Source organism: Sturnira hondurensis, unplaced genomic scaffold, assembly GCF_014824575.4.
Source record: "Sturnira hondurensis isolate 20B ecotype Veracruz unplaced genomic scaffold, ASM1482457v3 Scaffold0022179, whole genome shotgun sequence".
Taxonomy (NCBI): Eukaryota; Metazoa; Chordata; class Mammalia; order Chiroptera; family Phyllostomidae; genus Sturnira; species Sturnira hondurensis.
In genome coordinates, this window is record NW_028094810.1 from 221,673 (window position 1) to 235,888 (window position 14,216).

The following is a 14,216-nucleotide window of genomic DNA, read 5'->3' on the forward strand; positions in this document are numbered from 1 at the left end:
GAGCGTGGGCCTGCAAACCACACGATCGAGGTTCGATTCCCGGTCAGGGCACATGCCTGGGTTGCGGACCAGTTTCCAGCAGGGGACTCAGAGAGGCAACCATACATTGATATTTCTCTCCTTCTCTCCTTCCTTTCCTCTCCAAAGATAAATAAATGAAATCTTTAAAAAACAAATACTGGTAGTCAGGATGCTTACAGAACTAGTTGATTCTAGTCACAAATTAGAGGAACATATGAAGGCTAAACTAATGGAAATGAAGGGAAATGCACAGGAAACCAATAGTGATGGAAAGGAAACTGGGACTCAAATCAATGGAATGGACCAGAAGGAAGAACGAAACATCCAACTAGAAAAGAATGAAGAAACGAGAATTCAAAAAAATGAGGAGAGGCTTAGGAACCTCCAGGACATCTTTAAACATTTCAACATCCGAATTATAGGGGTACCAGAAGGGGAAAAGAAACAGCCACAAGTGGAAAACTTATTTGAACAAATAATAAAGGAGAACTTCCCCAGTCTGGCAAAGGAAATAGACTTCCAGGAAATCCAGGAAGCTCAGAGAGTCCCAAAGAAGTTGGACCCAAGAAGGAACACACCAAGGCACATCATAATTACATTGGCCAAGATGAAAATAAAGGAGAGAATCCTAGAAGCAACAAGAGATAAGGGGACAGTCACCTACAAAGGAGTTCCCATCAGATTATCATCGGATTTCTCAAAAGAGACCTTACAGGCAAGAAAGAGGTGGAAAGAAGTATTCCAAGTCATGAAATCCAAAGACCTATATCCAAGACTGCTCTATCCAGCAATGCTTTCATTTAGAATGGTAGGACAGATAAAGTGCTTCTCAGATAAGGTCAAGTTCAAGGAGTTCATCATCACCAAGCCCTTATTATAGGAAATGTTAAAGGGACTTAACTAAGAAAGGAGATGAAAAATATGAACCGTGAAAGGACAGCAAACTCACAGTTATTAAGAACCACACCTAAAACAAAAGCAAGCCAAGAGGACAGCTAGATCAGGAGCGGAACCATAGAAATGGAGATCACAAGGAGGGTTAGCAACAGGGGAGTGGGGGGAGGAGAAGGGGGGAGAAGGTACAGAAAATAGCATAGATGGTAGAAAATCAATAGGGGGGAGGGCAAGAATAGGGGAAATACAGAATGTAAACAACTTGAGACTCGTGGTCATAAACTAAGGGGGGATGGTGGGGGAGGGGGTATGCAGGGTGGAGGGGAATGAAAGGGAGGAATAGAATAACTGTAATGGTATAATCAATAAAATATATATATATTAAAAGTAAATACATAAAATCTTTTTAAAAATTAGGGAAAACGTGTTAAAAAAGATATCCTGAAGATACAATCAGCAAAATTCTAGATATGACTTAAAAATTATCTTTGAATAGATTTAAAAAGACCAACAAAACATTCTAATGTGTGGCCTTTATTTTGGATTCTGAGTCAAAGAAAGAACTGTAAAAAAAAAACCCCACTTTTCTGAATCAACCTCAGATATTTGAACACTGCCTATGAAATTATTGTAAATAAAGTTATTATCTTTTAAGTGTACTACTTGCAGTATTTACAGATAAAATTTTATGTCTAGGAGCCAGTATAAAATAGTCTGTGGGGCCCTGGCTGGTGTGGCTCAGTGGACTGACTGCCAGCCAGCAAACCAAAAGGTCACCAGTTCCATTCCCAATCAGGGCACATGCCTGGATTGCTGGTCAGTTGAAGGCCTGCAAGAGACAATCTGTGGACATATCTATGCATATATCGATCACATATTGATGCTTCTCTTCCTCTTCCTCCCTCCATTCTCTAAAAATAAATAAAATCTAAAAAAACTAGTAATAATCCAGTGGGGAAAAGACAAGATAAAAACGAAACAAGAGTCTGGGGGCATTTAACAAGTAAACTGTTACTTTTAAAAAGCATTTGCTTCCTCGCCCTGGATGGTGTGGCTCAGTGGATTGTCCTGGAAACTGCAAGGTTGCCAGTTCAACTCCCAGTCAGGGCACATGCCTGGGTTGCTGGCCGAGCCCCCTGTTGAAGGTGCATAAGAGGAACCCATTATACACATTGATGTTTCTTTCCCTTTCTGTCTCCCTCCCTTGCCCTCTCTTTAAGAAATAAATAAAATCTTTAAAAAAATGTATATATATATATATATATATATATATATATATTTTAAACCATTTGCTTCCTTGTATTTTTTAATTTTTTTTAAGATTTTATTTTTTATTTCCTNACACAAGGAAGCAAATGGTTTAAAATATATATATATATATAAAAAATACAAGGAAGCAAATGGTTTAATATATATATATATATATATATATATTTTAAACCATTTGCTTCCTTGTATTTTTTAATTTTTTTTAAGATTTTATTTTTTATTTCCTTTTTAGAAGAGGGGAAGGGAGGGAGAAAGAGAGGGAGAGAAACATCAGTGAGTGGTTGCCTCTCTTATAGCCCCCACTGGGCACCTGGCCTGCAACCCAGGCATATGCCAAGACTGGGAATTGAACTGGAGACCCTTTAGTTCGCAACACGCGCTCAATCCACTGAGCTACACCAGCCAGGGCTGCTTCCTTGTATTTTAAAGCAATACATAAGGGACTGCCTCCAGGGAGGAGGAAAGGGGCTTTGAATTCAAGTCTATAAATTCTGATTAAGGACACAGACACAAGTTTAGAGGTGAATTCTCCAGTATATACAATTTTGTATCTTTGTCTTGCTCATATCATAAGCAATAACACCACTAAATAGGTTTCATAAAAATTAATTTCAAGGGCACAGTCTACGATAGTTTGCTCATCCATTTTCTTCTTGAGCATTTTTGTTATGTCCAATTTCTCAATCTTATAAACAATCCTACCACAAACATGCCTGTGTATCAACATTTGCCTGTAGACATACAGGGAGAATACTACATGACAATGAAGGCAGAGACGGGGTGATGCATCTACAATCCAAAGAATACCAAAGATTGTCAGCAAATTACCAGAAGCAAGTAAAGAGGCATGGACAGATTCTCCCTCATGGCCCCCAGAAAGGAACCAACCTGCTAACACCTTGCTCTCAGACATGACCTCCAGAACTGTGAGTCGATACACTTTTGGTGTTTAACCCCTCCCCCCAACAAAAAATATTTGCATCTGTTTCCAAAGACTTCCTTAGGATAGAGATTTGTAGAAGTAAGTTACAAGCCATAAATACTTTACATTTTCCATTTCTATTATATCAATCAGACTGGACCTATTAACTTTATATGACATAGAAATAATCACTTAAGAGTTTGGTATACACCTTTTTAAAATGTTTTTATTTATTTATTTTTTAGACAGAGGGGACAGGAAGGAGAAAGAGTGGGAGAGAAACATCAATGTGCGGTTGCCTCTCATGTGTCCCCTACTGGGGACCTGACCTGCAACCCAGGCATGTGCCCTGAATGGGAATCGAACCACGACCCTTTGTTTCACAGGCCAGTGCTCAATCCACTGAGCTACACCAGCCAGGGCTGGTATACACCTTTTTAAATTATGTTTAAAAATGTAAGCCAATGGTTACAAAATAGTCACTGGGATGTAAAGTACAGCATAAGAAATACAGTTAATAGTGTTGTAGTAACTATGAACAAACTAACTATTCACCAGGTGAATACTTGAAATATCGGGGAGACCACTTTGTAAAGTGTATGACTGTCTAACCACTATGATGTTTACCTGAAATACAAAATAATATTAATGTAAAATGTAATTAAGAAACAAACATTTTAAGTGTATATAAAAGCACAATTTTTATTTCAACCTAACAAGTTTTTAAGTGTCTATTTTATCTTTTTCATATCAATGTACAAGTCTTCTTTGATCTACAGCTGTGCAGTATTTCACTGTATTTTAACACAACTACTTTAAGCCTTTTTCACCAATTCAAAATGATACAATAAACACCTTATGTCTTCTCATACATAGGCAAATACTCCTCTAGGACAATTTCTTACAAATGGCTTATAAGTGGCTTATAGTCTATAAATATTTTAAATTTGTAAAAAGGCCTGGTGAGTTCTTATAAAAGATCTACTGAAAATCAAACATCATTTAAATTATGAGCTCAACAACTAACTAAAAAGCAAAATAGATTTTAACAGTAATGCCACCTTCGATAAAGAGAATCTTCCTTTAAACTGCTGCATCACGAATTATGTATTTTTCAGACTGTAAGACACACCCCCGCCCCCCAATTTGGAAGGATAATGGTTGTTAATGCTGCTGGTGAGTTCTGTTTACATTTACATTCGTTAAACATTATGTTATTTATGTTATTAAATATTTTACCACATTTTTTGCTTAAAAAATTTCCCATTTTCTTCCTCTAAAACTTTGATGCATATGCATCTTATGGCCCAAAAATATGGTAACAAGTCAACTACAAACTCAAATTTTAAGAGTTTTTCTTTTCTAAAATAAACAAATGGCTGTCTTAGTACCATCTAAATGAAGTCTTCATGTTAATCTGAATATAACAACTTGTTCTGAAAAAAAAACCCTTGTATAACAAAAACGATTTATAATATAATTCAAATGCCTGTAATAATTAATGTATTTGGTTAAAATTTTTTCAGTATTAAAAATATAAATATTATACTTTATTTTTTGTCAGCTGTCTCTATAATACAATCTGGATTAAAAAAAAAAGCTCCCAAATGTCCCTGATTGATCCACTGAACAGAATCTGATTCCTCCAAGCATCACACGATGCCACTTCAAAAACTTCTGGCAAAGAACATCAAATTTATGGCACTTTCAAACACTTTGGAGATACACATTTGGCTTACCTCAAAAAATTATTGCCAACATGAAAAGATTCTACCAAAACTTTTGGTCAACTACACAAATATAAATTATTAAGAAAAATCAGAAAAAATTATGGATTAATGACCGTTTACAACTTGTGAAAATGAAACACGTGTCCACCCTGGCTGGTGTAGCTCAGTGGATTGAGCACGGCCCTGCGAATCACACGACCGCGATTCGATTCCCAGTCAGGGCACATGCCTGGGTTGCAGGCCAGTTCCCAGCAGGGGACTCACAAGAGGCAACCATACATTGATGTTTCTATCCCTCTCTCCTTCCCTTCCCCTCTAAAGATAAATAAATAAAAATTTAAAAAAAAAAGAAAGAAAGAAACATGTCCATCTCTCCCAATAGTGATAGTCACACTGCAGCCCTTCTGGAAACTAACCTCAGCATGGACACATGGAACTACTGGTCCCAAGCCTGGGACTTGGACAACCCATGGGCTACATGGCAAGCTAGGAGTAGATTGCCAAGAGGCAGGTTATCAAGAGGCAGGGGCAGGTCAGAAGTAGCAAGAGTGGGCCTACTGACCTCATCTAGCCAAAAAACTCCTAATGTGTTCTGCTTATCAAACGCAGTTTTAGCGCTGGCTGGTGTGGCTCAGCGGACTGAGTGCCAGCCTGCAAACCAAAGAGTCGCCAGTTCAATTCCCAGTCAGGGCACATTCCTGGGTTGTGGGCCAGGTACCCAGTTGGGGGCGCACCAAGAGGCAACCACACATTGATGTTTCTCATCCTCTCCTTCTCCCTCCCTTTCCCTCTCTCTAAAACTAAATGAAATCTTTTAAAAAATTGCTGTTTTAATTTAAAAAATCACAACTAGCCTCTCTGATAAATATATTTCTTCCTTCTGAATGGACATTCTTTGAAAGATACAAGTGACCTCAATAGGTAAATACTGGACAGCTAGACACATGAAAAGGAGAGACTTTTCTTGTACAGGTCTCAGAGCCTGCTAGAGTTCTGGAATTTGCAACAGAAAGCGTGTATTATCTACCAACATTCACTTTTATCAAATTAATTTAACAAATACATATTTTGAGAAAAAACATTTTTATTTCTAAGTTCATTCAGCAAAACTAAAGAAATAAAGGTTAATATAGCTTGGTATTTTAAAGTCAAGTCACTTTTAGTATTAAAGTAACCCAGGCACATCCAAACACTACTAATATGTATAAATTTAAAATTTTTAAAGTAGGGTAAATTCTATGGTATGGGAACTATATCTAGAGCCATTACTATAAAAAAACTTTTAAGGTAAAATCTCCCTAACATCCAGAGCTAGCTGCTTAGAGCTTTATGAAATATCAGTATGACAGTATGACAGCAATTTTGTAACCAGTCCCCCATTAACAAATAGTTTTACTATACAATGGCTTCTTTTCTTCCCAATGAAAAAATAGTTGTGAAAAGCATATTTTTTGTGTATTCATTTGCACAAACCCCTAAGATACCTTTCCAGTTACAGAGTTCTGGGAGGAGCATACAATATATGTGCATTGGACATGTTGACAGCTCCTGGCAGACTACCCTAATACAAACACAGCTGCTCTAGATTACCCTTCATGATTCAAGGCAGGAGGACCTCCTCCATGTGTTCATAGCACTAGTTATCAAACATTTTATAAATTTTTAAAATATATTTTATTTATTTTTAGAGAGGGGAAGGGAGAAAGGAAGAGAAACATCAATGTGTGGTTGCCTCTCTCTCACCCCCCTACTGAGGACCTGGCCTGCAACCCAGGCATGTGCCCCGAGAATTGAACCAGTGACCCTTTGGTTATAGGCTAGCAAACCCAATAAGCCACACCAGCCAGGGCTTAAACATTTTAATTTAAGCTTTCTATAATGTTAAAATTATTTTTAAGAAGACAGAAGATGTGGTTACCTTTTTAAATGAAAAAGTAATTCCCACCTATGTTAAATTTTCACACTGCACAAAAAGGTCTTGCGTCCTACTCTAGCCCTCCAACCAAAACAAGAACGTTCATAATCTCCCTCTAAATCTACCCTACACCTCTAAGCCTGTCCACGAGTATATAACATCCTCCCTTTTTGAAAAACACACTAGAGAAACATCATACATCTTGCTTTTCTACTTAATCAATCTTAGAGGTAATTTCACATCAACATATACTAAACTACCTCAATTCTCTTTTCATAGCTATATATCATTCCATCACAAAAAGCTGTAATCTAGCCCTGGCTGGTGTGGCTCAGTGGATTGAGCGTGGGCCTGTGAACCACATGATCGCGGTTCGATTCCCAGTCAGGGCACATGCCTGGGTTGCAGGCCAGTTCCCAGCAGGGGACACATGAGAGGCAACCATACATTGATATTTCTCTCCTTCTCTCCTTCCCTTCCTCTCTAAAGATAAATAAAATCTTCAAAAATTTTAAAAATTAAAAAAAAAAAAAAAGCTGTAATCTAGCCAGTCCCTCACTGAGAGTCTTCTTGGTTTCTGCTGTCCGTAGTTGTACGCTGTAAGAATATTCTGGAGCAAACTTACCTCGGTACATACGCAAGTGTTTCAGTCAGATATACTTTCATCACTGGCACTGGTGGAATGTGCTGTCACGTCTATAAATGTTCAATTATCCAGGAGTGGTATTAGGATTACTTAACTCTCCATCTCTTTAATTTTAAGTAAAGGTAAGCACCTGCCATAGGACAAGATGCCTGCTAAGAAATGTCCTTTCTGTCCTCTGCCCGTTTTCTATTGATCTACTGCTACTGTTGTCAATCACAATGAATATACATAGCAGGTCCTCAACACTGTTTCGTTCAACATCCATTAAGATGCTCTAAAAATTTTACTCTTGTTTATATCTATTATTAGCCTATAGACAAACTGGTTTCTTCATGTATCTTTTCACTTAAAGTTGCAGAAGCCACCAATAATGTTAAGCGAGGACTTGCCGTGTAAAAGAAACTAGCCCATCACCATATATACTGAAAATATTTTGTCCCAGTTTATTTTATGTATGGCTATTTTTCATATGCTAGTATCTTATTAGCAGACGACAAATGCATCCATCTTTCTTTTGTAGCCTCTAGGCCTAATCATATCAGAAGGCGACAAAAACAAATTTATTTTAGGGGATCCAACTCGGTATTTTTCCAACTGGCTAATCCATAGTTTCCAACACTGTTTATTGAAAACCAACCCATCTTCTCTGTTCTGACTGAACATACACCCTTCAAAATAAACTAAATTACTACATTTGTTTCAGTCTCTTTCTGTAGTCTCAATTCCTCTATTTATCTATTCTCTGGCACTGACTAAATTAATTGAGCCATTTAAAAAGTGCACTGACCACCCTGACTAGTGTGGCTCAGTTGGCTGGGCAAAATCCTGCCAAGTGAAAGGTCACCGGTTCAATTCCAACAGCCTGGGTGCAGGTTTGGCCCTGGCTGGAGCATGGACAAGAGGCAATCGATCCTCTCACACTGATGTTTCTCTCCCTCTTCCCTTACCTCTCTCTAAAAATAAATAAATGAAATCTTTAAAAATAAGTAAAAAGTGCACTGACCTGATTTGGTAGAAATGTTATAATTTGCGATCCATAAAACTATATAACTAAAACTGAAATTTCAACCTGTACACCTACCAGATTTTCTGAAACCCGGTATCACAAGGTAATGGCCTCTTTATATAGTCATTTGCAGGTTACTGAAGAACTGAAACTCCAAATATAGAAAATCACCATCTCCAAGCCCCATCTGATGATGAGCCCTAACAGATAAGCTGTTGCTAAAGGCATTTTTAGTTAACTCAAAGATTCAATGCTGAGAGCACACTGTTGTTAAAGAGTATCTCTGAGCCCTGGCTGGTGTGGCTCAGTGAGTTCTGCACCAGTATGTAACCCAAAAGATAACGGGGTTCAATTCCGGTCAGGGCACATGTCTGGGTTGCAGGCCAGGCCCCAGTTGGTGGCACGTAAGAAGCAACCAATCAATATTTCTCTCCCCTTTCCCCTCTCCAAAAAAATAAGTAAATAATTTTAAAAAGGCAATGTGTTCTGTAGAATTCTTAATTCAATCACTCTTTAAGACTGCTGGTTTAAACAGAATTTACTCCGGCAACAATATATCCTTTAAAATGTCCTTTACAGGTAAAATGCCTTTCCTTGGGTTTTGTTTCTCTCTGCCTTTCTCACCTCCAGATCAGTTCCATCCCAACCTTCAACTCAGGAACCTGAAATGGCATCAAGCCCTCCACTGATTTCATGGCATACTTGTGTTAGAGAAATCAGGGAAAAGAAAAAATTAAAAGAGTGACTCTAAATAATGCATTCTCATTAGGGGTGGAGTAAAAACTGGTCTTAGTCGGTATCTTACATACTACAACGGTTTGTGGCATGGAAAGAATCATAGTACATGAACTTATATGCAGTTTATCTTTGGTATCATGGATATCATGATATCAGAGTATCATGGAGGAGAGGAGGACAAATCAGGAAAAACGGTTTTAAAAAGGCTCCTTTGGGCCCTGGCTGGTGTGGCTTCGTGGATTGAGCATGTGCCTGCAAACCAAAGGGTCACCAGTTCAATTCCCAGTCAGGGCACATGCCTGGGTTGCAGGCCAGATCCCCAGCAAGGAGGCGTGTGAGAGGCAATCACACGCTGATGTTTCTCTCCCTCTCTTTCTCCCTCCCTTCCCCTCTGTGGAAAGGCTCCTTTGGGAGACAATAATAAATACAAGTTGTAAAATGTCATTTTACAACCACTAAATTGCAAAAATTTAAGTCTGATAATACCAAGTGTGGGTGGGGATATATACATTGTTATTGACGGGTATAAAATGCTATGGCCACTTTATGAAACAATAGAGAGAAAAAAGAAAAGAACATTACAGGACTACTTGAAAGGATGAACATATGCATCCCTTATAAACTACAAATCCCTCCCCTAGGAATATATCCTGTATAACAGAATAGATCCTAGATAAATCCTTGTACAAATGCACCAAGAAAATACTCAGGAATATTCATAATACTCTTCGTAACAGAAAAAAGAAAACCAGAATCAACTCTATTGTCTATGAATAAAGAATGCATATAGTTTGGGGAATACCTGATCAACAATGAAAACAAACCATATCCAACAAAACAAATAAACATAGTACTGAACAAGGAAATAAAGTTAACAACCATCTATACTATGAAACCATTTTTATAAGCCTCAAATATTTAACATTCAAGGAATCATAAAGACATGTAATAAAAATAATTTTAAAAGGAAATGATATATACAAAATACAGAATCATGTTGGGGTAAGAGACAAACTGGTAGACACCAAATAGTATATTGGCTGTGTTCTAGCCCTCAGCCAGAGTGATGGAATAACAAATACCTATTTTGTTTGCTCCACAACTTATACATCTTGAATTGTGCCTGTTAGTTCAGTATTTGGCTCTTCATAATAAGGACTAATTAACATCAAATAAAACTTACATCCAATTCAAAAAACAGGTCCCTTTCTTTACTTGCAATCTCATAATCTGCTCGGAGGGCCAAATCGTGGATTTTGGTACATTCTCCTAAATCCATGCGCTGTAAGAAACAAACAAAAGTTTACGTGTGAACATCTACCCATTAGAAAGCACATGACCTGCCACCAAAATAAACAATACTTTTTTGAATACTAAACTATGAAAGGAAAATTAAGAAACAGAATATAGCTAAAAAGTCTTATTTTTCCTTTACCACCATAATTATATGGTACTCAGAACTAATGCATTTAAGAATATAAAGGTTTATCTTTTAGACCCAAAGATAATTAAACTAATAATGAAAACCACATTACCGTAATAAGCTTTGCCAATTTTATTTTTGTATTAATCACAGAATATCTATTCAGTGAATAGCGGATTTGGGGGTTGGCGGTGTGGGGGAGCAAAGAAAAGGCCAGAAAACAAGAGCATCTGGATAGCAACACGGTTCTAGGCATTCCTGCTTACAATCTTTACTACTCAAGATGCTGAAGTTGCAGAGACAAAAAAAGGAAAGAGCAGATAGAAATCAGGTTTTTGGCAATTACAAGAAAATCTAACACTTGGCTTTTGTGTAGCTCTTCCAATAACAAAGGGAATAAAGCAGAATAGGCCGATTCAGAGCAGAATGGATCCTCCTCAATTCTCCTAACCTGGTAAATGACCTCAGACAAATAATTGGGCCATTCAGTTGTCCCATATGAGAAACAAAAGCCTCTTTTATTAAAACAAATAATCTGTGTAAGAGTAAGATTACCCTGATGAGCTATTACTTAAGCACACGTAGGAAAATTAAAATACTGCATAGTTCTTATCTAAATCTTGTATGGAGTACAAGACTCCATAGAGCCAGATACCGCCTCACCTCCACCCCCCCCAAACAGCAACAGGAAATTGTTATGTTGAGGATCATATTCAAGACAGAGTACAAGTTAACAAAACCTAACATTGCAATGAGGCACCTCTTAAGTCCGAGCTGCTGAGCTAAAAAGGACATGTCTGCAGCCCTGGCTGGTGTAGCTCAGTGGATTGAGCATGGGCCTGCGAACCAGAAGATTGCGGTTCGATTCCCAGTCAGGGCATGTGCCTGGGTTGCAGGCCAGTTCCCAGCAGGGGATGCACCAAAAGCAACCATACATTGGTATTTCTCTCCTTCCCTTCCCTTCTAAAGATAAACAAAAAAATTTTAAAAATCTTTAAAAAGCACATGTCTGCATAATTATTAAACAAAAAATGATGGATTCTGAGAATTTCTTTAAGCTTGAACTATGTTCAAAATGAAGTAAAAACTTTTCTGGGTTATAAAATCCTTAACATTTTAAACAAATCAGAGGCTCACAGTTCCTGGCTCTTGAACCCTATCTAACAGAAGGGTGTATACCATGCTCACGAAAAAAATTATCCTTCAGTATTACCACTGACAGTAATACTATAGTGGGCTGCCTAATGTGGAATTTATCTTTGTTTCTACCAAAGACAGACTTGCATTTAAATGCTAAAACCTCTTTTCTCCTTCATTATTCTTACTCTTAAGTCATATGTAGCTTGTGTACCATATTTTGCTGTGTATAATGAGTTTTGCCCAAATTTTTGAGGGAAAAATAAGAATGCGCATTATACATGGGTAGCACCTGAAATGCCTTGCATCTGTTCTTGTGTATTGTAATTATGTTACATAACAGTTCTTGCACCATAATATGTTCAAAAATAAATGCTAAAGTTCCTTTATAATACCAAGAATAAGTATCCAAATATTAATTAATTAATTAAAATAAGCAGTTTTGCCCCCTGAAAGTTTGGGCCAAAAACATGGGTGAGTATTATACACAGGAACACATTGTTCACAGCAAAATACAGGTATGTTGGTTATACAGGGGATCTAGAGGTAGGGCAATAATGGTTCTAGAAAACAAAGTTGCAATTAGAACAACAGTCCCTTTAAGGCTGACTTTTGCGTCATTCACTCTTTTAAGTCCCAGCTGGGGGTATGCAAGAGGCAACAAAACAATGTTTCTCTCCCTTTCTCTTTCCCTTGCCTCTCTCCAAAACTAAGTGTTTTTTTTTAAGTTTATTTTCACATTATTCTTTTTTAACTTTTTTATTTATTTATTTTTAGAGAGAGGGGACGGGAAGGAGAAAGAGTGGGAAAGAAACATCAATGTGTGGTTGCCTCTCATGCGTCCCATACTGGGGACCTGGCCTGCAACCCAGGCATGTGCCCCCACTGGGAGTCGAACCAATGAGCCTTTGCTTCACAGGCCTGTGCTCAATACACAGAGCCACACCAGCCAGGGCCAAACCTAAGTACTTTTTTTTAATTTTTAAAATAAAATATATAGTTTCTACAAATGAAACTATACACTACAGCTGAAAATTGAGTGGAAGTTATGAGACGTGCTTAAAAGCAATGAAGTCTCTGTTGCTCAAAGAAAAACTACCACAGAGATGTAAACACTAAAACTTTAAGTACTAAAAATTTTAAGTGCAGATCAATTTCCACTCTAAGAAGTGCCAAATGTCAAGTAAGTTTTGACATCAGGCAACCACAAGTGAAGCAAAATTCACCGTTTCTCCCTTTGGGTGAGAGCTCTCAGACACTGCTAAAGAAAGTGGAGGATAAGCCTGGGTCCCATGGTTACTCTCTGGAAGTACCTTCAGCTTAGCCCAGAAGGAAGTACTGGCCAATTCCCCTAGCAGCTAAACAGCAAGCAGAGCTGAAACACCACGCTCATTAGATCCTTCCAAAATATTCCAAGTGGCTGAATATTCCAGCATGTCAGAACTTTTTTACTGCACAAACACCTATTTTCTCCACACTCTAGTGATCTCACACTGCTGACAGGAAAAGAAACTAAAAAACTCCAAAACCTTTGGAAAACAAAGTTCTTCCAAGGAGACAAATCACACTCCTTTCCCCCAACTACTGTATTTTACCCTTCCAAATTTACTAACCAATACTACATTTTCCCATTAAGCCCCAATAAAATTATTACTTCCACTACCCCTTGCCTCACCCTCACTAATAGTAAGAGATGGTTTTTTTTTTAAATATTTTATTTATTTATCTTTTTAGAGGGGAAGGGAAGGAGAGAGGAAAGAAACATCAATGTATGGTTGCCTCTCGTGCATCCCCTGCAGGGAACTGGCCCCTGCAGGGAAGTGGCCTGCAACCCAGGCATGTGCCCCGACCGGGAATCGAACCGCGATCATCTGGTTCACAGGCCCACGCTCAATCCACTGAGCTACACCAGCCAGGGCGAGATGGTTTTTTTTTTAACAAAAACTTAGGCCTGGAGTAGCCCTTACCAGGCTGAGGGTTGTAACTACTTTCATCTTGTTGCTCCACTCTGAAGAATTACATTCATTCCAATCAAAACAAAACACAAACTCCCCATAAGATCCATCCTTCAACTCTACCCCTGATTTCCCACTTCCATGTAGCCCTCACCCCATGAGGCTCAACCTTTATAACAACCTCCCCTCGCATTCCCAATCCTTATCCTAATCGACCCTCAGCAACTCTTGAGATTTATTTGCATCTTTGCATAAACATGTCTCCTGGGTTTTCTCCTCCTCAGTCTGTCCCTTCTCATACTCCCTTTGCTGAGCTGCCCTGGCACAATCCCACACAGGAGTGAATCTGATCAGTGTGTGGCTTCTTATCCCTCATCTGATTCCACAGCCTCTGCTTCCCCCTTCCCCTCACTCACACCAGTCCAGATGTAACAGTGGCATCCCTTCAGACCTATCCTCGTACCCAGAACATTATATGCCCAAACCAGGTCTATGTGTTCTTACTCACCATTCAGGTCTCTACTCCAAATGTCCCTAAGAGGCCTTACCTTACCATCTAT

The 14,216-nt window shown here is 38.3% G+C and overlaps 1 protein-coding gene across 7 annotated transcripts in view; it reads right to left on the minus strand.

Annotated features, from left to right (window-relative positions):
- Window positions 1–14,216, minus strand: part of LUC7L (LUC7 like) — a 52,514-nt gene that overhangs the window by 26,184 nt on the left and 12,114 nt on the right. For all 7 annotated transcript variants that reach the window (XM_037034593.1, XM_037034592.1, XM_037034591.1 and 4 more), the window contains exon 4: window positions 10,325–10,423. In XM_037034593.1, coding sequence (XP_036890488.1) covers window positions 10,325–10,423 — 99 coding nt within the window. The remainder of the gene's footprint in view (window positions 1–10,324; window positions 10,424–14,216) is intronic.